Source organism: Ptychodera flava, chromosome 19, assembly GCF_041260155.1.
Source record: "Ptychodera flava strain L36383 chromosome 19, AS_Pfla_20210202, whole genome shotgun sequence".
NCBI classification, from domain to species: Eukaryota; Metazoa; Hemichordata; class Enteropneusta; family Ptychoderidae; genus Ptychodera; species Ptychodera flava.
The window spans coordinates 10,924,689-10,949,374 of NC_091946.1; the positions used below are offsets into that span (position 1 = coordinate 10,924,689).

General features: G+C 36.8%; 1 protein-coding gene across 1 annotated transcript; it reads right to left on the reverse strand.

Annotated features, from left to right (window-relative positions):
* Nucleotides 1-520: 520 nt before the first annotated feature.
* Nucleotides 521-7,754, reverse strand: LOC139118959 (uncharacterized). The gene is made up of 7 exons (XM_070682540.1): nt 7,637-7,754; nt 6,432-6,473; nt 6,062-6,274; nt 5,515-5,741; nt 4,216-4,287; nt 2,633-2,713; nt 521-1,077 (listed from the first exon to the last, which is right to left on the reverse strand). The coding sequence occupies exons 1-4, from the start codon at nt 7,752-7,754 to the stop codon at nt 5,572-5,574; spliced, it is 543 nt and encodes a 180-aa protein (XP_070538641.1). The 3' UTR covers nt 521-1,077; nt 2,633-2,713; nt 4,216-4,287; nt 5,515-5,571.
* Nucleotides 7,755-24,686: the final 16,932 nt, after the last annotated feature.

A 24,686-nucleotide genomic window follows, 5' to 3' on the forward strand; every position in this document is an offset into this window, starting at 1 on the left:
TAGACCTTAAGATGTCACATCTTGTACCTCATTTATACTGCGCATATGTATTTCTTGGCTGGCCAATACTGCTAGAGGTCTGATCTTTTTCCCCGATTTAGAACCATAACTTAGACATGCCTCATGTGTTTCAAATTGGGAACAACGACATAGACCTATGTGCCCATAGATCTCAACATATACACTCCAGTGATACTTCTTAATGACCACATTTTCCTGCCCCATCAAGACTAATACTCCTATTACAAGTGGGGACTATGTCATTGTAAATGACTTGTTGAGTTAATGGTTGTATCACAGTATTCGATATATCTAATTCTGTATTTTTTCCATTTTATATTCTGAATAATTACATTAAACATATTTCACTGTCTCCAGTACATTTCATTTAAGTATTTTCACTTCATGCACTTTATCCCTTTCACACATGTTCAAATATCTGACCAGAGAACAAACACTAAATAGTCCAGGATGGAGCTACAGTGTCATTGACGCTATTTTTAATGAAAAAATAGGCCAAAAGAAATACAAGAATCTCTTTCATTATAGCTATTGAGACATTGATGTTTGAAAATACATACTGACAAAATTGAAAACAAAACAGTCAGAGAACAATGGTGCCAAATACATTTTTATCAATAGTGTAAATGGACCTGTTTGAAATGAATTAGGAGTGAAAAGGTTAAACACATTCTGCTACATACAATCTATTGTCACTGCCAGGTTGAAACTATTACGAACAAAACCTATTCTCAGTTGCATTCAATGTAATTTAAGATCACATGCACCTCCAATATCTTTATCAATATTGTTTAAATAAATTGTTGAAGAAATAATGCAAGTGTTGTGTTTCAACAGCAAAAAAAATGTGACCATCTTACTTGTATAGGGGGATGAATGTCAAAATCATTCCCCCTCCGGAGACAACAAATTGATGACCTTTAGACCATTTCCTCAATTGTCTACTGGAGCCAAGATTCTTCTTACAAGGTTCCTCATGGTTTAATAGACTTTGACCTTTTTCAATAGATGGCTGTATGATTGTTGTGTATGACACACCCTGTATGATCCTTGTACCTGTGGAAAAAATTGATATATTTCAAAGCTCAAGGGTAAGACAGCATGAGGCAAAACCATAATGATAATGAGAAGTATGCTGGCCTGTGTTATAAATGTAACAATTATTTTGACAGAAACATGAACAAAATGAATCAAAGATGTTGCTGGTGGCAAAACAATAGTAGGTTATTAATGTCTAAATCTATGAATCAGCATCTTACAAAGTTGTAAAATTGACGATTTTGTAAATAAAATCATAGTATTCATCCAGGATAGCAATAATTGCTGTATTCTTTGAAAACAATACCACAAAGGCAATTAGGAAGTCTACAGTCTAAGCATGACTTAATTCTTCCAAAACTAAACATAGCTGGTTTTGTAAAGAGAAAAAATCCCACACAAATATACCAAGTCTTTAACACTTTGTGAAAAATCCTGTCAGTTTTTTTCTCATATTCTTACACAAAACCATGTCCTTCGCCACTGCTAGTAGTCTAACTATACATTGTATAAAAGTTTTAATGTCTGGGTTTTTTAGCTACTATAGACTATAGTCTATAGAAGCTATTGGGATGGGTATCCGTCCGGCGTCTGTCGTCAGTCTGTATGTATGTATGTATGTACGTATGTATGTATGTATGTCCGTTTGTGAGGCGTCCGTCCACTCAAATATCTTGAGAACTGCAGTACTTACTGATTTGATATTTGTTGTGTAGATGAAAAATACGATTTTGAGAAACTGTTTTTTTTAATTTTTTGATATTGTTGAAAATAGGCAAATTAATGCCAAAAAAGGTGTTTTTGGTAAAAAATCTTCTTCATAATCGCTGGTCAGACAGCTTTGTTATTTGGTATACAGGTCCCTAGGGGTAACCCAACTTAGACTTGTTCAAATTGTGATGAAATATGCAAATCTGTATTAAATAAAATTACTTTTTGAGGAAAAAATAGAGTGGTCAATTAAAAAAAGAGTGTCAAAGTGATAGGGTTTTTATGGTAAAGCTGGGCTGTATAAAGATTCCTCATGTGCTATTTATAGCAATTATGCAATCTGTGTAAACAGTGCAATGAAAGTGTAACATGATTCCTTATAATGCTTTTGATGACCTTGAACTTCTTAAGTTTCAAACCTTTGTCTCTTCAGTGTGCTTTCTCTGAGTATGTACAGTCTCAACTTATTAAACAGAACTCACAATGTTAATCAAAGATATCCACCTTCTTCATCAATACATGTGTCACAAAAGGTTATTCTCTACATAACTCAACAGAGCTCTGTCAACTGTTGAGTTGCTTGTTCTTTCAAAACCGCTGGTCAGACAGCTGTAATATTTAGTTTACTTGTCCGTAGGATGACCTTAGTGAGATAATTTCATACAGTAAGGAAATACTTAATTTTGTATCCATGTCTATAGTAGCTTCAGGGACTTTGGCCCTATGTTTTGAATTCCAATGAGGAACTAATATTTACTGTACTATAAGCAAACAAACCACAACATTGTAGGCCACCAGACAGGAAAGGCTAAGTCAGTTTATTGAGCAAATCCTCTAAATATGCGATATAAAATTTAACAACCTTGCTCTTCTGCAACAGTATTTTCATCACTGGCTCCAGCAGCTAATTTATCAAGCACAGCCTCAACAGTATTATTTGTTCCTGAAAGGAAGTTAATGAATTTCTTAACTGATAATATCATGCTCCTGAGGTTAAGCAACCTGTCACAAAAATGCTGACAGAGACAAAATTGGAGGTCATCTTCAATCCTTCACAGATAGATGTATGAAAAAGGACAAGTTGAGAATAATACAAAAGGCATTTGAGTAATAAACTAAGATAGATGGGAGGCATTAAAAAAGTCATTGGTAACAGTAATTTAAGTCCCTAAATGTTATGGTGTCAACCACTGAGATGAAATTTCTACACAAACGTCAGTGGCCCTATTCTGTAGTTATACAATAACAGATCAACATTGATGCCCTCTGGATCTTATGTTTTTTTTTGTTAACAGGTTTTCTATATATATTCATTAGCATGTAATATTCATAATGTCACATGCATTTTAACACATTTCGACGCACATTTCATCAAATACAAAGGCAGTGTATGCAAGGGTTGGCAACCTTTGAAAAGGAAAAACATATACAACACCATATAGCCTGGTACATCAGAATTCGTGATGCAATCTAACAAACTAAAGTGGAAATGATTATGTTGAATGTAAATAATACTTGCTAATTAATAAAGCAGTAATATGTATCACAAACAACAGCACATTATTGACTTGGAATTCTTTGGTTTTGTTTCTGTACAAATCATCATCAACATATAAAATAATGGCTTGTAGTTATTGGGATTTTGCAAAGTATATACTTTTGCCAATCATTAGCATACTTTTAGTAAATGATTTCGTTAAAATACATGTAACTTCCATTAACAATTAAGCATCATCTACTTACCAAATTCTAAGCTAATGCCAATAATATCTTATATGGCCTATTCTTCATATGGTATATACTGACAACGGCTAAACGTTTCCATGAATGTAAATGACTGAGTTGGCCTTTTTGTCAAATCAAGTAGCAGTTGTAGGAAATGTTTTGATACAGAAACAGTAAAATAGAAAACAAGAGCCATGTCATTTTTCCTGCAAGCAGGTATGTAAGGGTAGGACAAACCCTCAACTGGGACCGCTAACTAGGACTCCCGGTTGGCTCAAAATGCAATCTGGGAATGGTCTCAGTTGGCTGCAAAATGCATTTTGAGCAAAGTGGGAGTCCCAGTTAGCGGTCCCAGTTGGGGTTTGAGGTACCCTTACATATCTTCTGCAAGGTAATTTTCAAATGTTTGCCTTATTTTTCGAAGTGTTCATGCCAAACTCATTTAATCTCCACGTAAACACCAGATATGCTGAGGTACAATTCTGGAACCATTGGCAGATTGACAAGAACACAGGCCCTGGGGTAATTTTAGGATTTCACAAACACTCAACATGGAAGAAGTAATTGATTTGGTATGCATCCTTAGTAAATAGCCAAGGGTGATTTTACATAATGTCTCGTACAACTTCTGCTGTCATGTATAGGTTATAAATTTGTGTACAGGCACAATAAAGAAAAAAGTTATTCACATTTAGATATGAGTGTAAAAATGTCACTTACCTTCAACTTCAGCACCTTGTACCAGCTCAGTGTCATTACTCTGAATTGCATCAAAAACAGCACTGACACCCTCTTAAAAAAAAGAAAATAAATTAAATTGAGCTAAAAGTGATTTCCCTTGGTATTGTTTGTTCATTATTCTTAAGCAGTGTCAAATGCCAACACAAGCTTTCAAATTTGTACAATGCATTGGTTCTTACAGATGTTGATTTACCCACTGTTAATAAGGTAAAGTGATGAACATTAATCATGGTTGTTACTGACTTCATCTATAACGCTACCATCACACAATAAAATGCCTGTACAAACCATTCAACTTTAAATGTTGCCCTCTCAAACCATATTGATCAGTCTGGGTTATGTCTCAATAGAGGATAGTAGGCAAGAGCAAATAGCTTACCACATATGTCATAAGGGTTAAGGCAAGAACCAATCATATGCTGTATATGTAACAGGGGTTAAAGGTTACACGGGTTAGCTTTGAAATGTTATGCTCAGATCGCAATCTGTTGGCGATCTGTAGGTGCCTAAGCCCGAATCAATTTGTAATATAATAATAATAACAATAATAAGAATAATAATGGGTTCTTAGACAGCACACATATCCACAAGTAGATGCGATCAAGGCGCTCTACAATTATTATTACTCCTGGTCACCGGACCTAATATGATATTACTCAACTCCCTGGGGAGCAAACAACAGCTCACATGTGCAGCCAATCAGCGCAACAGACCTAAATGCACACATTGCAACCTCTGTCCTACCAGGTACCCATCACTCCTGGGTGGGGAGAAGCAATGAGGAATAAGGTGCCTTGCTCAAGGACACAACACTATAGCCATGCCAGGGCTCAAACTCACCATCCTGTGATCGTGCATCCACTGCTCTAGCCATGCACTGGCCCATTGTGACGTTCTTCCATGTTAAAAATTGTAAATTTTCTTCAGGAATAGTTTTCTGAATTTCTTTACCCTTGACCATGTTTGACAAAGAGTTATTGGACGACTTTCGTTCTATTTGCAACCTTATGGTTTACTTTTTGGCAAAGGGTCAATTGTAACAGGATATGCATGATCGAAAAATTTTTGCCCATCTGTTTTGTTGACCAACAAGAACAGATAACCCATCGTTGCAAATCTTAAAGAAATTTAAATACTATAAATGGCAACATTAAATTCAAATTTGGCCATAAATAGGCAATATTTGGCAACAAATAACTTACTGTAAATTTATGAGTCAAATTCTGATTTCTAGGAGTGGTACTTGACCACGTGCATACTAATTTTGTAACTACCCACCACTTTTTCTGGCATATTCCAAAAATCCTCTCAATGTTGTCGGTACTTTCTTCCCTTTCAGCTGTTGACAGTGTTGCAGGCAAAATGCTGACCCAGGTTCAGTTTCTTTGGTGCAAACATCCGGAAAGTGTAGGTAGGAAAGCCTGCAATCTTCATTGGTACTTTAAACATGCAGTGTGAGAAAATTAACTTCCACAGTCCATCAGTTGTAAACAATCTTCCACACCCTTCAAAAATAAAGGGAACAGATAACTAATAGTTTACTGTAAATAAAACTGCATTAGGTAAGATAAAATGTTCAACATTGAAATTAAAAACATAATGAGCTAATCCAAAGGCTACAGAAATACGGTATTTAATGTTTGGCAACTGTTATTGGGACACCACCATGCAGCTTTGTAAATAAAAATAGTAATAGTACAATCTACCATACCAAAGCAAAGTTATTATCTTGTAAAACTGTAGAACCTAGATTCAATCTAAGCAATATTTGGTTATTTATCAAGTAGTAATACTTATGAAAAAGTGCAAAAACTGATGTATTTACCTCTTGCCTCACACTCTTTACTACAATTATCATGCTTATAAAGATCTTTAACTCTTTCATGTTCATTGTATTCCATGAAATCCTTAAAAGTCTTCTGTTTGTTGAAAGCCCATGCCTGCAGTAGTGAATGCTCTTGTAACTCACTTCTTACCTCTGTAGCCCAAAATGCTGATGCTGCCACTTTTCGTGTGAAAACAGCTTGATGAGATGGGGCTGATGACAAAAAACAGAGAGTGTATGAAGAAGAAACAATAGTGAATAGCTATTGGCCTTAGAACTTGATCACACTGACAAAATTTGTTGACATGCCACTTCACTGGAATATTTGCATGGAAATGTTATGTTACAAATGCACTGTAATACAACTTACCTGAGCAGCTTTCTTGTAAATTACTGCCACGCGTACAGTTATCTGTTGACCATCATAATATAAAAGAAAATCAAAGATTCCCATATTAGAGTATGGTGTAAACTTGCCAAGTGCAAGGATGATATTCTCAACAGAATAATTCCTCATGCGTGATTTAATTGCCTTTGTGAAAAAGGTAATAAATTGTATACGAAAATATGACTTAAACTGAGGAGCATGATCTTGCTGGCAACTGACTTTAGCAATGCCTTGAATACTTTAGAGTCATCTTTTGTTTATTGGGCTTTTCATTTTGATCCATCCTCTATCAGCCAGATTGAGATTGATGTAATCAGTGAAGTGTTTCAAGGTCAAAAGAAATAAGGTAAGTAATAGAAGGTCTCTTTGGTGGACACTTTTTGTTACTGTGGAATTGAGAGAAACTTTCAAAAAGGGACACCAGTATCACAATCCTTGTTGAATAATAGAGATAGACAATGATGCATTTTGATTTATACTCTCACGTATTTTCTATGAAGTATGGTTGACACATCGGTGAACAATTTATAGGCTCGCTAGTTTTATAAACCAGAAAATGTACTTTAAAGCACACTATTCATCGCAATTTCTATTTTAAAGGATATGGAAAAATTATTTGTTATTGACAGGAGAGAATTTTTTAAAATAATACATCACTGATTATGTCTTCAGCCATAGAGAAGTATGTAACGACTTGCAACTACACACAATACACTCACTCACTCAACTACACTCAATATCGGTAACAATGATAGTAACCTACATGTATGAACACATGTCATACCTACAATTTATCATAATTTTCCGCTTTTGTGAGAGCAACAGTGATTCACTGACTTCATTTAACTTTGATCCATGGTCATATGTATTCTGAACATATCTTTCTTTGACATTTCTGAGTTCCACTGGTATAGCATATATCAAAATAAAAAGAAATAAACAAAAATCTTTTGACAATAGCAAACTTTTGTTTTTAAATACCTAAGGGGTCTACGGTAATGTATCATGCTACACAATGTAACTATGTTATCAAATAAGGTTCCAACCCTAACTTTCATAACTTCACATCCCACACAACCTAATTGCATTTCATTCATGACAAGAGAATAACATTTTAAATATTGTTATAAGCATGTACCCATTTCAAATGTCCTTTTTACCACAATTCCCCCCAAAAAAGCCAATACCTGAGAAAATATTAGTATCTTCTTCTGTCAAACCAGATACATACGATTGATTTTGTTGCCTGGCTGTAGAGAGAAAAGAGCAAAAATTCACAAAAGTCAGTGTCACTGTTGTTTCCATTTGCTATATCACCTAATTCAAACAATGACTAAAGTTGGTAGAGAGTCTGCTTAACCTGGTTACTAATAGAAATTGTGTTTGAAGTAAAGTCTATAGAGGTTAAATGTTTCAGATGTCATATCTGCCAATCATGATGACTTTGTTCCAGGTAGATCTTGTATCACTTATTTATCTATTCTCAAGCATATGAAAGATCTCCTTTCAGTAGTTAATTACAAATCACAATGTGATTCATGTATTATATATACTGAGTTTGTTAAGCCATCTGATAGCATAAACTCTTTTCCTGCCAGAGAGTATCACTTCCCCATCAGCCAAGTCAGTAAAAAGTGGTATTGAGCCAAAACGTGACGTATTTTCACCCACTTGGCTTGGTCTGTTGTAGCATCTTTAGTAAAAACAAGTCATCGTTGATGACACAGTCCCCACTTGTTAATGGGTACTTTGATTACATGTCATCAGAGAGGATAGACTCCTCTTCATTAATTAGGTCTGTGATAAAAATACTTTGATACAGATGGCGCTCAATGGCCAAGAATGAGTTCCATGGTGATAAAAACATAAAACCAATTTAGGCCACCATCCTAAAGAAAAATGAGTAGAGCCTGAGAGTATTATGGCTCTGTACATGAAAAAATCGTAACAAAATGGCCGCAAGGCAGCCATATTGGATCGTATCACATAACAAATTGACATGCATATGTGTGACATTAGTCAATCTCCTTGTACCAAATTTGAATAAAATCGGTTGAAACATGTCTGAGTTATGGCTCTGTACATGAAAACATCGTAATAAAATGGCTGCCTAGCGGCCATATTGGATCATATCACATAACAAATCGACGTACATATGTATGACATATGTCAATGTCCTTGAACCAACTTTGAACAAGTCATCGAAAGATGACACAGTCCCCGCTGTTTACATTGTTTGGAATGTTTAGTAGCTGTAAACTACTGATAATTGTGTTAATGTTGAATTCTGAGTATCATTAGGCGATTTCTGAAATGTCTTGATTGTTTCGTTTTTACATCATTTCACCGCTTGGGGCCGCTGCCGGTGGGGGTGGATGATTTTATTGCGTCTGCAAGGAAATGTGAACAATGGTCTGTCGATAGGCAATGGACAGCGGTAGCGACCGATACAGCTGTAGAGCGGCGCGCGGTGAAAGACTGAAATGAAATGGGGATTTCTGTGAGAAACTGTAAAAATAAGATAACCAAATTATGTGTGGTAGTTGTAACTTTCCATGTATGATGTGGAGTTGTAACTTTCCATGTATGATGAATCGAGCAGGTGACGTTAGTGGTGCAGTGATTAGACATCGAGTTGTCTCATCGGCAATGGCGCTATTTGGTGCCGTGGCGAAACGGCAATTTGCCGGATAATGTCTGATATCAGTGTTTACAATATTCTAATCTATTTTGAAGTTGAGTGAAAGTAGAGAAGAGACTCCGACAGATTTAAGAACATATTAAGGGGTTTGTTTACTACCTGCATGGTTCTGCAGACGGGAACCACACCCATTCACAGTCCCACCGAGTTACAATGCAGCTATAAAACACAAGTGATATCGCAATCAGGACTCTTGCAGTAGAATGGGGGCATCGTGATGATCCTTGCTGGCCATTCAGTCAGTTTATATTCGGCAGCCGTAGAGCGTCTGCTGTTAGCCCGACTGAGTTACGCAGACATAGATTTTGAAAGGCGCCCTCGTCCGGTAAAAGGTAGAAATATGGCATTTGAGATTTCGCTTCACTTTGGGTCTTGTTAAAAGCATATTATGGAATCACATGAACAGAAGTCGATTCTTCAGTTTCGGTTCAATTGAGATATGAAAGTGATTTGGACTATATAATGGAATAAAGAAGTGTTGTCTGAGAAGATATCGGTATGAAAGTCTGATTTGATAGAATGACCAAAAAAAATACCAAAGAAAATGTTGGGTTTAGATTTAGAGATAAGCCAAATTTCAGATTCGGATTAGTGTTGGAGTTTTAAGCCAAACCAATTGTTTGTTATTGATTGGAACTTGGCAATTTTCTCTTTGAGCTTATAAAGTGTACTTTTATGTGTAATTTTTGCACATTGTATATGGTGTTGTTGAATGGTGTGTGTGTGAATCTGGGATTTCCCTTTTGATAAAATGCTTCTAGTCAATTAGCTTTTGACATCAGGAAGGCAGAAGTGAAATTCTGGGTGGAATTGATATTTAAACAACCAAGAAAATGTTAGTTTGAATAGTGAACTTTTATTTCAATAAAGTGAAGATATACTTCAATTTCAAATATGACCAGTGTGCGAGACTGTTTAACAAAACTTTACAATATATAAACCTTTCGGTACAATTGTAAAAAGCACAAAAAACAACCCATTCTACAATGGGAAAGTCGATAACTCTCTCTCATGACTTTTATATGTACCAAGTATGTAAACTTGATGTTAAGATATTGATATGAACACAGAGGTGAACAATTAGCGAAGGTTCAACTGATGCTTTTAAGTCTATACTAATTTTGAAAGGATCTTTGGCCAATGACTCGTGACCTATGACCTCAATACATATAATGCATAACACAATGCTGTCTTCACATTGTTATCAGTGTCAAATAACAGCCAAAATAGGACTCATTTCAGAGAATAGAATTATCAAATGCTGGTAGGAAACCACTTGGATATAGAAGATAAGGGAGATACCTGTATCGGTAAAGCCCAAAGGTTTGGGTATGACAGGGTCTTGGGGCATGGTTTACAGTATTTTAGAAATGGCCTTTAACCGATCACCCGTGACCTATGGATCTTCCTTGGATGCATGCAAAGTGAAGATAGCATTAACAGAATTATATTCGTTGTCACGTTATCTTTCTCCAACTATGAAAAAGCACTTATTTGAGAAAATTGTCAAGTAACAGCAGCAAAAAATTCAATCTGCACAATATAGGTAGAAACATCCTATATAGTAAATTTTGAGAACGTTTGCAAGGAGTTTGACTTAAAGGAAGTTGACACATATTACAAAATAACTTTTACCCATTATTCATGGATCTAGTTTGGACGGATGTAATGGATGAAGATGGTAATACATTTAAATTCATTGAACATTGGTATTGATGTCCAACAGTGACCAGAGCAAATTGTTCCAGAAAAATGGGCAATAATAATAGGAAAAAATTGAATCAGGGAGACACTTATTATCAGGAAATATGAAAACTTCTGCAAGTCTGCCTGTTTTCCCAACAGCTTTAAGTCGATTTGGCAGTTGAAGTAATCTATCATGACAAGACACGTTATGTCATTATGAGTAATTGTAGAATAACCTTTTAACCTATCACTCCTGATGTATGGATATAGCTTGGATGCATGTATTGCATTTAATAAGAAGCTAACATGAAGATACTTAATATGTTTACATTGCTTTAGCTTGTGTACCTTGTCAAACAATGGAAAAAGCAACTATTTCAGAAAAATAAACAATTCCAGCAAAAACATTGAATCAGTACAATATAGGTAGACACAATTCCTTCGTCGGAAAGTTTAAAAGTTTGGCAAGGACTGGGCCTTGAAGGATGGTTTAGACAAACTGTAGAATGACCTTTAAGTACAAATGACCTCTGAACTATGGATCTAGCTTGGATGCATGTAATGTACTGAAAATGAAGAAGATTCATGGGGAAAAAGATCTGTTGTACATGTTGTTTGGTTCAGTAGAAAATTCAAATCTAAACATCCAAAAATGGCCATTTTATAGAAATCTGTTTTGAAGCATGTCCCTAGAGGTCATGAAGGTAGAGACGACCCCCCTCCCTTTTGTGAACTTCAGTTATTTTATGAAGTGGAAAAGTCATAAACTGTAGGTGGTCTGAATTTTATATGGAAGGTGTGAGTTTGTAAACTTTCAAAAATTTGCCTTTTTGGGTATAAACATTTCGGTAGAAAGCTGGGGGGGGGGTTAAGTTTACCCCTGCGTGCAGGTCAGTACAACTACGTACAAGGCCCAGTGGACCGAAAGGTACCTTACTACAGTGAACAAGATCAAGTTAGATGAGATTCGCAGGTTTGAGATAAATCCAGCATTAGGGGACGTTTCCATCTAAAAAACAGTGCATATTCAATGCACATTCACCCCTTGAAATAGGGGTTTCAAGGGGTATGGAGCTCCTAATTAAAGTTATTTGCCATCTCGTAAGCTGTTTGCAATATGTGATTAGAGATAGCGATTAAGTGGGTGTACAGGGAAGACATCTCTGCCTTACACACTTCACTCATACAGATAATTGTTCGCCTTGAACTTCTTTAAACATTGTACCCTAATTTTCACAGAATAGGACCTATAAATATACTACACACGCCATATGTTAGTTCAAATTAATAAAAGTAGGAACAAATTCCGATGTCCTGAAATGATAATACTGTTGTCAAGTTTACATGAGATTGAGTTTGTGCCGCTTCACTGTACAATACCTTGGCATAAAGTAGTACCGGCCAAGCTATTGGTATCTGAAGTTGTTGACTAAGCGTTATGTAATGTCTGATTATATCTGATATAAACTACTTTAGATTGCATATTATCAGTGCAGAAAGAGCCCAAAAAGTGCACTGTTTTTAGATGCGAGCATCCCGTCATGAGTACTTATGTAATGATTTCTGATTATGAATATTGTGTAAAAAACGAGACTCCCTAGTTTGGCATTTTCAGAACAGTTGTATAGGCTGTAGCTGTGGAATGCCTTGGTGCCCAAACCTGCAGTTTTTTCATGGAATGACAGGTTCAATTCCTAATAGACTTTAAATGTTTCAAGACTGTAATTAACTGTTTGTGTAGCCTTTTGCACTACCTTACTATTCAGATAACAAACACAGCTACATTTATCGTTACATTATCAATGTCCAACAATAAAACTTGCATTGAATTTTGAAGTGAAGTTATCATGAATACAATTAACTTTGTCACTTTATCTTTGTATCAAGTCTCTTTTGTAAGTTTTTCTTTATAATTAATTTTGTCTGATATCAAGAGTTGTGCCTGTTGTTTGACTACTTGAGACACACAGATATTGGCAAAGTAAACCTCTACTCTGGTAATGAACAGAAGGGATAAAACATTGACTGAAAAATTCAAAAGTGTACCCTCTTATTCATATTCAGTATTGGACAAATTTACATTTGTGTTATACAGTGGCAATCACCTCTTAAAGAGTACAGAGCTCCAAAATAATGGTGGTCTTGCATCAAAGGACCAACTTTTCCATTCTTGCCCACCAAATTAGGAAATTTGTTGTCCGTTTGGACCAACAATTTTATTGTCTGCGTATTGGATAGTTTGAAAACTGTTTATGGATCAAATGAGACATTCATATTTGTTCTCTAGACTAGAGGTGAAATTGCTGGGTCACCATACAACTGCCCCCCCCCCCCAAAAAAAAAACTGTATCACGTACATTACATGACATTACATTAAATTTTCACTTAAGTGTCTCCATTTTGTGAAGAGCTGCAATACTACTTATCAGTAAGTGGTTGTATCATTTGAAGAGTTTAATCCCTGACAAGCTCTTTAAATGTGGTAGACTGCTGGTCTGAGGACCGGAGATGCAATAGGAAATACAATTTCATATGGACCCTGTTTGGATGATACTGGAGTAACTTTGACCATATGATAAATATGCATAATAAACTTTTAGTAAGAAATTTTTCTTTGCATTCATCGACCACTAAACTTAAGTGTGGACTACCTAAATGTGAGGTATGGTAGTCTGCACAGACCATGAGATTCCAAATTTAATTTCAAGCTGTGGACTACATGGTGTTACGTGCAGAGAAAACGAACAAAAGGGTGAACTCAGCAGTTTACGTTTAAACAAAATTTATTACGAAAACAAAACTAATTGCTAAGTCAGGGACAGAGTACAAGCTTTAAAAGTGTACAGACTACTTATCTCAGCTGGGACGGCAAAGCTCCAGTCTCAGAGTTGTAACAGTCAGTCGGATGAATGAACAGTCCTTTGGCTTGCAGGCTTGAAGCTGCACAAAGTCCACAGTATAAATCCAGCGTTGACAGTGAAGGTCTTGAAAAGTCTTGAGAATGACTACTGCTGGAGTTTAGTACACACAAGAGACACGATCCCAAAAGTCTGACTGGAAGCTGTGCACGTCCCTTTTATAAAGGCATATAAGAACAATCTAGAACTTTTATTGACATGCTAATTACTGTTCTAAAATTATCTCCCTTACACAACTAATCAACTTTCCAGAACATTCCAAACATGACTAATTGAATTCAAGGTTGTGAGGTCATCAAGGGCAGTGACCTTGAGAATGTTCTAGACTAATTGAACTCAGGTCATGATGAGTGTGGGGGGAATGACCTACATAACACACCCCCTCTTCGAAAAAAAGAAAATTTTTCAAAGAAAAATCTTTCTTTTACAAATGTAATCTTGAAAAGGATTTAAGTACTCAAATTTTGTTTTACTCTAAAGTAAAGTTTCTTGAAAGTGAACAACAATAAAATTTCTTGAAAGTGAACAACAATAAACTCTAAATACGAGAGAGACAGTCTGCAATTAAATTGTCTCTCTGCCTTTGATATGTCTAATGTCAAGATTAAACTCCTGTAACATTAAACTCCATCTTAGCAATCTCTGATTTTTGCCTTTAAATTTCTGCAGAAAAACAAGGGGTTGTGATCAATATAGAACCACTATTGGCTGATTTGAAGAAGTAACATAAACTTCAAAATGCTGTAAAGCTAATATCAAAGATAAACATCTTTTTCAATTGTAGAGTAGTTTCTCTGAGATTTGTTAAATTTGCGTGAAAAATAGCAAACAGGATGATCTATACCATGACTATCCTCTTGCAATAAAACAGCACCAGCAGCCGTATCACTAGCATCTACAGCTAATTTGAATGGCAAAGTGAAATCTGGTGCAGACAACACTGGGGCACTTTGCAGTATGGCTTTAAGTGTATCAAATGCCTGTTGGCATTGCTCTGACCAAACAAACTTTACTTTCTTTTTAAGTAAGTTAGTCAAAGGCTCAGTAATTGTGGAGAAATTTGGACAGAATTTTCTGTAGTAACCAGCCATACCGAGAAAGCGCATCAGTTGTCGTTTGCAGTTTGGTATGGGAAAACTTGAAATGGCACTGATTTTGGCATCAACAGGTTTTACCTCACCCTGTCCTACAGTATGTCCGAGGTAAGTTACCCTAGCCCAACCAAACTCAGATTTGGCAAGGTTGACAGTCAACATTGCTTTGCTCAGTCTCTCAAAGAACTTCCGCATGAGCTTGATGTGTTCCTCCCAGGTGTCACTATACAGGACGACGTCGTCAACGTAAGCTGCACACCCGTCTAGCCCGATATGAGTCGTTGATCATCCGTTGGAACGTTGCCGGAGAGTTCTTCATTCCGAATGGCATCACCTTGTACTGGAACAATCCGTCTGGTGTAACAAAGGCGGATATTTCACGAGCACGATCCGTCAGAGGGACTTGCCAAAATCCCTTCAGTAGGTCAAATTTCGTCACATACTTGGCTTTTCCCACTCGGTCGATGCAGTCATCAATCCTCGGATTGGAAAGTGTCTGTCTTTGTTAAAGTGTTGACCTTCCTAAAGTCCGTGCACATACGATAACTGTGATCTGATTTGGGAACAAGTATGCACGGCGAACTCCAGTTACTTTTACTGGGTTCAATAAAGTCATTGTCCAGCAGGTATTTGACTTCTTCCTGGAGATATTTCGCTTTTGTTGGATTCAGTCTGTATGGATGCTGTTTTACAGGCTTACTGTCCCCAACATCAACGTCGTGATAGATGACGTTTGTCCTCGTTGGAACATCTTGAAACAGGTGTTTATATTCATGGAGCAGTTCTTTCACCTGTTGTTGTTGTTCTGGCTGGAGGTGTGCCAACTTTGTAGACTCCAGCTTCTCCAGGATTTCTGAGTTCTGAAGCTTGACCGAGCCCAGCTTTGAGTTTAGAGTATTTTCACTCAAGTCAGTTTCAGTATCACTATCTTCATAATGGTTTGAACTGACTGCACTGACAGGCTGAGTTATAGTAGGATTATCCCTATCAAATATGGCTTAAGCATATTTATGTGACATAGCTGTTTTTGTTTTCGCCTGTCAGGTGTTATTATGATGTAATTTAAATCACTCAATTTCTTATCAATTAGGTATGGCCCAAAGTAACGAGCATGGAGTGGTTTGCCAGGAATTGGAAGTAGAACAAGAACTTTTTGACCTGGTTCAAACTTCCGTTTTGAGGTGCTTTTATCATATTTGGTTTTCATTGACTGCTGAGATGACTCAAGATTTTCTCTGGCTAATTCACATGCTTTAGAGAGTTTCGTACGAAAATCTGACACATATTGCAAAATATTCAGACAATCATCATCGTCTGATAGGAATTTCTCTTTAACGAGCTTAAGTGGGCCACGGACTGTATGTCCAAATACAAGCTCAAATGGGCTAAAACCAAGAGACTCCTGAATTGACTCTCTAACAGCAAAGAGCAAAAAATGAATTCCTTCATCCCACTGCTTCTCTGTGTCAAAACAGTAGGTCCTAATCATGTTTTTCAAAGTTTGATGAAATCGCTCAAGAGCACCCTGACTTTCTGGATGATAGGCGGATGACCTATACTGTTTAATGCCTAGCTGATCCATTACTTGTTGAAAATACCAGACATAAAGTTGGAGCCTTGATCGGACTGGACACATTTAGGGAGGCCAAATAAAGTGAAAAATTTGACTAAAGCTCTCACTATAGTCTTTGTCTTTATATTTCTCAGTGGTATGGCTTCTGGGAACCGAGTTGATGTACACATTATTGTCAGCATGTACTCATTTCCTGATCTTGTTTTTGGTAGGGGCCCAACACAGTCTATTAGAATCCTACTAAATGGTTCTTGAAATGCAGGAATTGGCTGTAAAGGGGCCTTTGGAATGGTCTGATTCGGCTTTCCTACCATTTGACATGTGTGACAAGTTTTACAGAAATGTGCTACGTCCTGCCTGAGATTAGGCCAATAAAAGTGACTGAGAATTTTATGATAAGTTTTCCTGACTCCTAAGTGACCAGCCCAGGGCGTTTCATGGGCCAGGCGCAATATTTCAGCACGATAGGGCTTTGGAATCACAATTTGATGTTTTTTATAGCCCAATCGTCATCAACCAAAACATCTGGAGGTCTCCATTTACGCATGAGAATACCAGATTTTGTATAATAGGAAACAGAGCTATCTGAAGTTTTACCTTCATCATCTACCCTGTCAAACAAAGACAAAATATCTGGTCTTTGTGTTGTTCTGCAATGAGATTTGATCTAGAAAATGTCTGACTTTGGTCAGCAGAAGTTTTACTGGAAGTTTCAAATCCACGAGGGATAACGGAATGATCCGTGTCAAACACCTGACTGAGAAAGGTGTCATTTAAGTCAACATCTGTGACATTATTCTTGAGAGTATTTTGATTCTCGGAAGGTTTCTTTGACATGGCTCGAGTAATTGCACACGAAGGAAATAAATCAGGTATCTCTTGTTCAATTGGCTCTGGATCCTGATCTAAACTAGGATTATCAGTCACAAGTGGATTAGTAATGACCTTGTCCCCAGCAAGGTCGTTTCCAAGAAGAAGGTGAATCCCTTCAAAAGGCAAAAAAGGCCTAATACCTAAAGCCACAGGTCCAGAAACAAAGTCCGAAGACAAATAGACATTATGGAGAGGAACAGGAATGTAGTCATTGCAATCTACCCCCTTAATAAGAACTTTAGAACCTGAAATGACTTTTCAGAAAACGGCAGGGTATCTGCCAACAAAAGAGACTGGGAAGCCCCGGTATCTCTTAAAATTTTGACAGGGGTAGCGGAAGAAAAATCACTAGAAAGTGATATAAAACCATCATGAATAAATGGTTCGAAAATACCCATAATGCTATCTTGAGAAGAATTGACCTTGACCTCATTAATTGGGGATAAGAGGGGTTTAACCTCAGACAATGTGTTGCACACATTATTAGACTCTAATTGAGTTGATGAAGAAATAAAGCCGGTTGGCTTAGATCCACTTTGACCACTTTGACCTTCACGTTTTCTTTTCAATTTGAAACAATCTGACATTAAATGGCCGTCTTTCTTACAATAATTACAAGAAAGTGTACCAAACTGTTTGTCAGAAGGAGATTGAGACTTGGGATCTGATGATGTGGGAGTGTTACTTGAACTCTGTGAACTGTTGTCATTTGATTTCCTACTCTCCTTTGAAAAATTCTTGGATGAAAAGGAGGAGTTAAATTTACCTGCATTGTTTCTGTATGAAAAGGACTGGGATGGTTTGCTGAGAAATGAAGATTTGTGGGTCAATGAATAATCATCGGCCAAACGTGCAGCAACCTCTAATGTATCTGCCTTTTGTTCATTGATAAATGTCTTGATGTCACTCCGAATGCACCTTTTAAATTCCTCAATCAAAACAAGTTGTCGTAATTTGTCATAATTCTGACTGACCTTTCCGAAGAACACCAACGATCAAACAGTTGTTCTTTTGTTCGAGCAAATTCAACATAAGTTTGATCCTTCACCTTCTCACAATCCCTAAATTTCTGACGATAGCTTCAGGCACCAACTCATAGCCTTGAGAATTAATTCCTTCACAGAATCATAATTTGAAGCCTGCTCTACTGACAACTGAATGTAAATTTCTCTGGCTTTACCCACCAAAGCACTCTGCAAAAGCATAGACCAGGACTCCTTAGGCCAGTTCAGACTCTGAGCAATTTTCTCAAAATGAAGGAAATATTTATCAACATCCTTTTCTTGGAAAGGGGGAACTAACCTGAAATGCTTAGTGATGTCAAACTTGTCTGAAGGGAAGAATTTTCCTGACTGTCCAAGCTCTAAACGTTTTATTTCTAACTGCAGTCGGTGTTCTGCTAATTCTCTTTCCTTTTCTTTTTCCTCTCTTTCTTTCTCCCTTTGTCTTTCTTCCATTTGCAATTCTTTTTCTTTCATTTCCAATTCCCTCTCTTTCTGTCTTTCTTCCATTTCTAACTGCATTTGTATTTTTTCTTTTTCTAATGCCTGTCTCTCCTTTTCCATTTGTAATTCTTTTTCTTTCATTTGTAATTCTTTTTCTTTTTCTAATGCAATTTTTTTAGCTCGAAATCTGCCTGTATTTCCAATTCTAATTTTTTGAGTTCGAAGGAAGACTCAGGCTCTAATCTTTTAAGGCAGACTCCTCAAAATGGCCAGAATTAACTAAATGTTTTGCAATCTTGAACTGTATTTCTCGCTTGCGCATAGATCTTTTGACATCTACTTTAAGGAAATTGACCAGTGCTATGAGGTTGTCTTTTCTGAGGGCATTAAATGTGTCCTGATCAAGGTCATCCATAAATTCGTCTGGCTTGAATTCCGCCATGATTGAATTTCGCTGAGTTCACAGTATACAGTAGTTTTGAAAAGGTAGGCAAAATGTTGTCAAACGGCTCAAAATATTCGTATCCCGGACAAGCCCCCAATTTGTTACGTGCAGAGAAAACGAACAAAAGGGTGAACTCAGCAGTTTACGTTTAAACAAAATTTATTACGAAAACAAAACTAATTGCTAAGTCAGGGACAGAGTACAAGCTTTAAAAGTGTACAGACTACTTATCTCAGCTGGGACGGCAAAGCTCCAGTCTCAGAGTTGTAACAGTCAGTCGGATGAATGAACAGTCCTTTGGCTTGCAGGCTTGAAGCTGCACAAAGTCCACAGTATAAATCCAGCGTTGACAGTGAAGGTCTTGAAAAGTCTTGAGAATGACTACTGCTGGAGTTTAGTAACACACAAGAGACACGATCCCCAAAAGTCTGACTGGAAGCTGTGCACGTCCCTTTTATAAAGGCATATAAGAACAATCTAGAACTTTTATTGACATGCTAATTACTGTTCTAAAATTATCTCCCTTACACAACTAATCAACTTTCCAGAACATTCCAAACATGACTAATTGAATTCAAGGTTGTGAGGTCATCAAGGGCAGTGACCTTGAGAATGTTCTAGACTAATTGAACTCAGGTCATGATGAGTGTGGGGGGAATGACCTACATAACAATGGGTCTTGCAAAGAGACCTCAGAGTGTAGATTCCTTTCATGTAAGGACAATGACTACCAAGTACACCGTGTGGCAGTGTTTATTTATCAAAGGAGATAGACTTTGGATGGAGCAGTTCATTTCATGTAGATGTCAGACACAAAATCACCTCTTTTCATACAGGAAAGGGACAATTTCTGATAATGTTGAGGTTTTGTACTGACAGTACTGTTGAACATTAATGATTTTATTGAATTATACCCTGTATTCACGATATCAAAAACAAAGGTCAGACAGAGACTGTTTTTTTCTAATCGAGACGACATGAATCCAACTATATTTGTCTTCACAGTGCTATGTGCAAGAATGATGAAAAAGTTGTTTTAGGAAAGAATCAAAGTGAGACTTGAGTGGGTCATCAGTATGTATTAGGAGATGGTGCAGTGGGAAAGAATGTGAAATTTGACCAAACTTGAATAGCACAGTCACGCGACAAAGTAATCATACTATGCACAAGTACCATGTTTGCTTGAGTACATCTTGAGATATGGTGACATATTTCAGTTAATGTGAATGTCTGGCTCAACCAATGAGTATAATACATGATAAGTGTAATGAATGTATTTTCAAAGTTACTATACTTCAAGGCAAGCAGACAAGATTGAAAAAGTAAAGTTTTATTGTCATCATAAATTATGACAAACTTGTAACAAAGTCATATTGAACATGTCTCAAGTCATAAAAACACTTTCAAACACATTTAATAAAGTCAAAATCACTTTCATAAGACTTGTTATTAGTCAACGCAAACTTTAAAGACATTTTAAACTGGCAATCAAAAATAAACTGTAGTAAATGTTTGTAGTCAACACAACTCTACAGACATGTTTACAACAAGAATAAAAGATAAACAAATATCCACCAAAGGGATCTTAGAAGGGTAGGTGTGATATTAGCATTCTGGGTAATTTACAAAGTTTGATACTCAATGTATAAAGAGTTACATCATGAATGTGAGATGGGTTTGTAAAACTATGTAAGGATGCTGGTTGTCATTGTTATCATTTCGTCGTTTTAGAAATGTGAGAAATAAAATGATTTTTTACACAGCCCTAGCAGGAACAAGAACACTGTATTTTCAGGGAATGCTACTGTGTGATCTTGTTATAGTTGTACAGCTACTGTGCTGTGTTCAAAGGCACAAGCTCTGCATTTTTTTGTAAATTTTTTTGCTTGGAAAAAATCCTCCAATTTTCCTCAAACATCATTTCTGTCCATTAAGAAATTTGACCTTACAGTGGGACCGCAAGCGCTCAAATGTTCCGTTATAGAACGCATTCTTTAGGTTTGCGCGTCCCGGGTCTATGTTCAGTACGAGTGGGCGCACAAAGGCATGACGATTTCCCGCCCTTTCATGATTATGACGTAAACGTTGTAACAAATTGCAACAGTTTACCCAAAATACCCGCCCTTTGTGGTTTACTATCTGTATTTGCGGTTAACCGCAAATTTTTCTGTCAGTAATTTCGGAAAAACCTGTTTCGACTAATCAAGCAATCTGGCACATGCGCACTTTCAGAGTTGAAAATTATGAATTTTACGCATTTTCTGAAGTGTCACATTTTTATATACAGGCTGAACATCGGTCATGAGACATTAATTTGCTAAGTTTGAATTCTGAACTACGAATTTCGGGGAAAAAATCTGGAGAACACCCATGATACACTGCGCAATTTCAAATTCAAAATCAGTCTGATCTGAGCCTTGTCTCCGTACAGACGCTTGTGTTCGTGGCTCCTCGAACATTTATCGAAACGTCACATTTACCGTACGTTTGTGTCATTTTCTCTTTACTGGTGCAGTTTCGAGTGCGTTTAACAGTATTATCCTGTTTCGTGGATTATTAATACTGTTTTCTGTCAGAACGGGGCGATTTTCAGTTCGCCTTCTGTCAGAACGGGGCGATTTTCAGTTCGCTTCATTGTATGCATTGTTTTCTATACAGTAAGCTTATACTGTCGGTTCACTTGTGGTAGTCTTGCGCCGGGGTATCTTTGCCTTCGGAGATTTTTTGCCTTTGGAGTGTGGACGAACCTCACGGAGGCCAAAGGCGGAAAATAAGGTCTAGGCTACTTCACTAGTGATTAGTTCATTGGTCTTTTCTGGTGTTTAAATCTTTTCTGCCTTACAAGTTATAAGACTTGGTGTTGCTGTGGTGGGCTTGTTATAGTATAAGTATTCCACTCTACAGATAATCTCTCCAATTTGAGAGGTGTCTTTGTGGAATTTTCATTACTACAAGTGTTTTCAAGTTTATCGTTCTGGTTTGACCGCTAACTACAGGGCCAATATAGGTTACGCGCTGTATTGTACACTTCTGCGGTCTCAAAAAGTTATTGTCTAGAAATTTTCTGCCTTACAAGTTATAAGACTTGGTGTTGCTGTGGTGGGCTTGTTATAGTATTCCACTCTACAGATAATCTCTCCAATCTGAGAGGCGTCTTTGTGGAATTTTCAGTACAAGTGTTTTCAAGTTTATTGTTCTGGTTTGACCGCTTATAGTACAGGGCCAATATAGGTTACGCGCTGTACACTTCTGCGGTCTCAAAAAGTTATTGTCTAGAAGCTACGTACGTTGACGGTTGTTAGGAACTGACTTGCACTTCGTTGACCGGTTGGTGTACAATTTGCATCAACTTTCTGACAAAATCACACTGAGGTGCACGTGTAACCATCGACAGTTCAGTAGTTGACTTAGCCTCGTCTGCGGGTTGTTTACGTCATAAACGTCCAGTTTTTATTTTCCAGTTTTCACCGAATATGAAGCTTGTCACAGTTGTATTTTCTATATTCTGTTTATCCCTTTTCTCACTGTCTATTCTGATAGACCTATCAGTATCGCATTATTTTCAAGAACTTGAAGAAGTAAATACTCAAAATGTTCAAACTATACCTGGCTTTCATTTTACAAAATCAACATCCACCTTCCCTTCTCTAATGTATATTCTATCAGATCCTGTCAATCGCATTAGATTACTGTACAGGTTTTCTGACTTTGATCAAAGGCAGAAATTACTGAAATCTTTATGTGAGGAAATAGGTCTGTTTTTGGAATATGGTGATGAACATATTTGTTTTCAGATTGGTGTCAATTTGTATAATGATGAACCTGATCAACCTGATCCATATAAAATGGACATTGATGTTGATCTCATATTTTCTTTTTGGTATACGTTCTCTTGGTGTTTATTTATATTTCTGCTACCTATCCTCATACCAATAGTGGCACTCTTCATTGTAATGATGGTCCATATGATTTTGCATGTGTTATTTCTCAACTTATTTCCAGCTATTTCATTTTTAAGACACAGTAAAAAGCCTTTCTATGACTCGTCCACTTCTACACAAGTGGATATTGGTTTGATAAGCATACAACTGATATGCCTACTACTTGCTTTCTGCAATACTTACTCAGCTGCAATACTGTCTATGCAGTATACATGGTTTAACTGTGTACTGTTCCACTGCATTGATGTCATGACAGTGATTTCAAATCTACAACCATGGGTAGAAGTTTATTTCCTGTCTATTACTATATTTGATCATATCATAGATTTTCACTATGATAGGAGTTTCCGTTTTAGCCTAGGGCTGTGTATATCCGAAACAATCTCTTGTTTTCTGACTTTTAGATGTCTAGCTCCTAAAAACAGTGAGGAAAAGATATCCCTGCATACGTCAGACCACAGAAGGGACTGCGGCCTGAAACTTAAATCCAAATGTTGTGCAAATTTCAGGGGCTGGCCCCTATATGGCAACAGAGATTGACAAGAAAAATGAATAACATTAACTCTGAACTTCAAAGCTGTAGGAATATGCAAGCACTTCTCATACTACACAAAAGAATGAGCAAAGCACAGAGTCAACTGATATCTCTATGTCAGAAGAAACCCTGTTGTTGGAAATCTCTTATTTTATCTCAAACGTTTCATCTTACACAGATATTTAATTCCCTTGTTGATAGATTTAAAGAGAGGAAGCAACAGATGAATCAGAATGAAAAGAAAAATCCTATACATATGAAGGAAATAATAGCTATGTCAAGCAAGGTCATGAAAATACTGGACATCATAACCTTCAAACAGAGACAAAACCTGCTACACTTTCTGAAATTCACCACCATTTCAATTTTTTCTGATTTAGATTTTGTGCTTCTATGTCTCGGAGTGTGTGTCATTTCTCTCTTATTATCCTGAAAAAAGTACAGGATTCACCATTACAACAGTTTTTCATTCTTTCACCAAGTGGATTGACAATTACTTATGATTCAAAAACTTCTTCTGTTCCAGTTTCTTCTTTGATTGAATTTATTAAATTAAAACAAGTATATCACCAGAATGTTTCAAGTTAGTATCCAATGGTAGACTGCTAACTCCAGATAGCATCATTAAAAATGACATCAATTCAAACATTGTCATGAACATATGTGGTAAAGGTGGGGTCAAAACAGCTGCTGAGATTATCCATCCTGGCAAACCATGTGGCCCATGTGTGGTGTGTGCTTGTGAATCTAAGACAAAATATCTTCATTTATGTCGGAAAGAAAATCAACCTTTAGTAAAATTTATAAAAGAGCAATGTATGACTTCTGACAAGGAAATAAATCCAACAGATTGTATTTGTAAAGCTTGTGATCGTAAATTCGAGAGACTCTTTTTAAGTTGTGAAGATGAGGTACAGACAAAGAAAAAGAAAAAACAGTGTGTATTACAAAGATTTCAAAAGTGCACTGAAGAAAGTGACCACCAGGCTGCAACCATAGGACAGTATGAAGACTTATTTTCTTGCT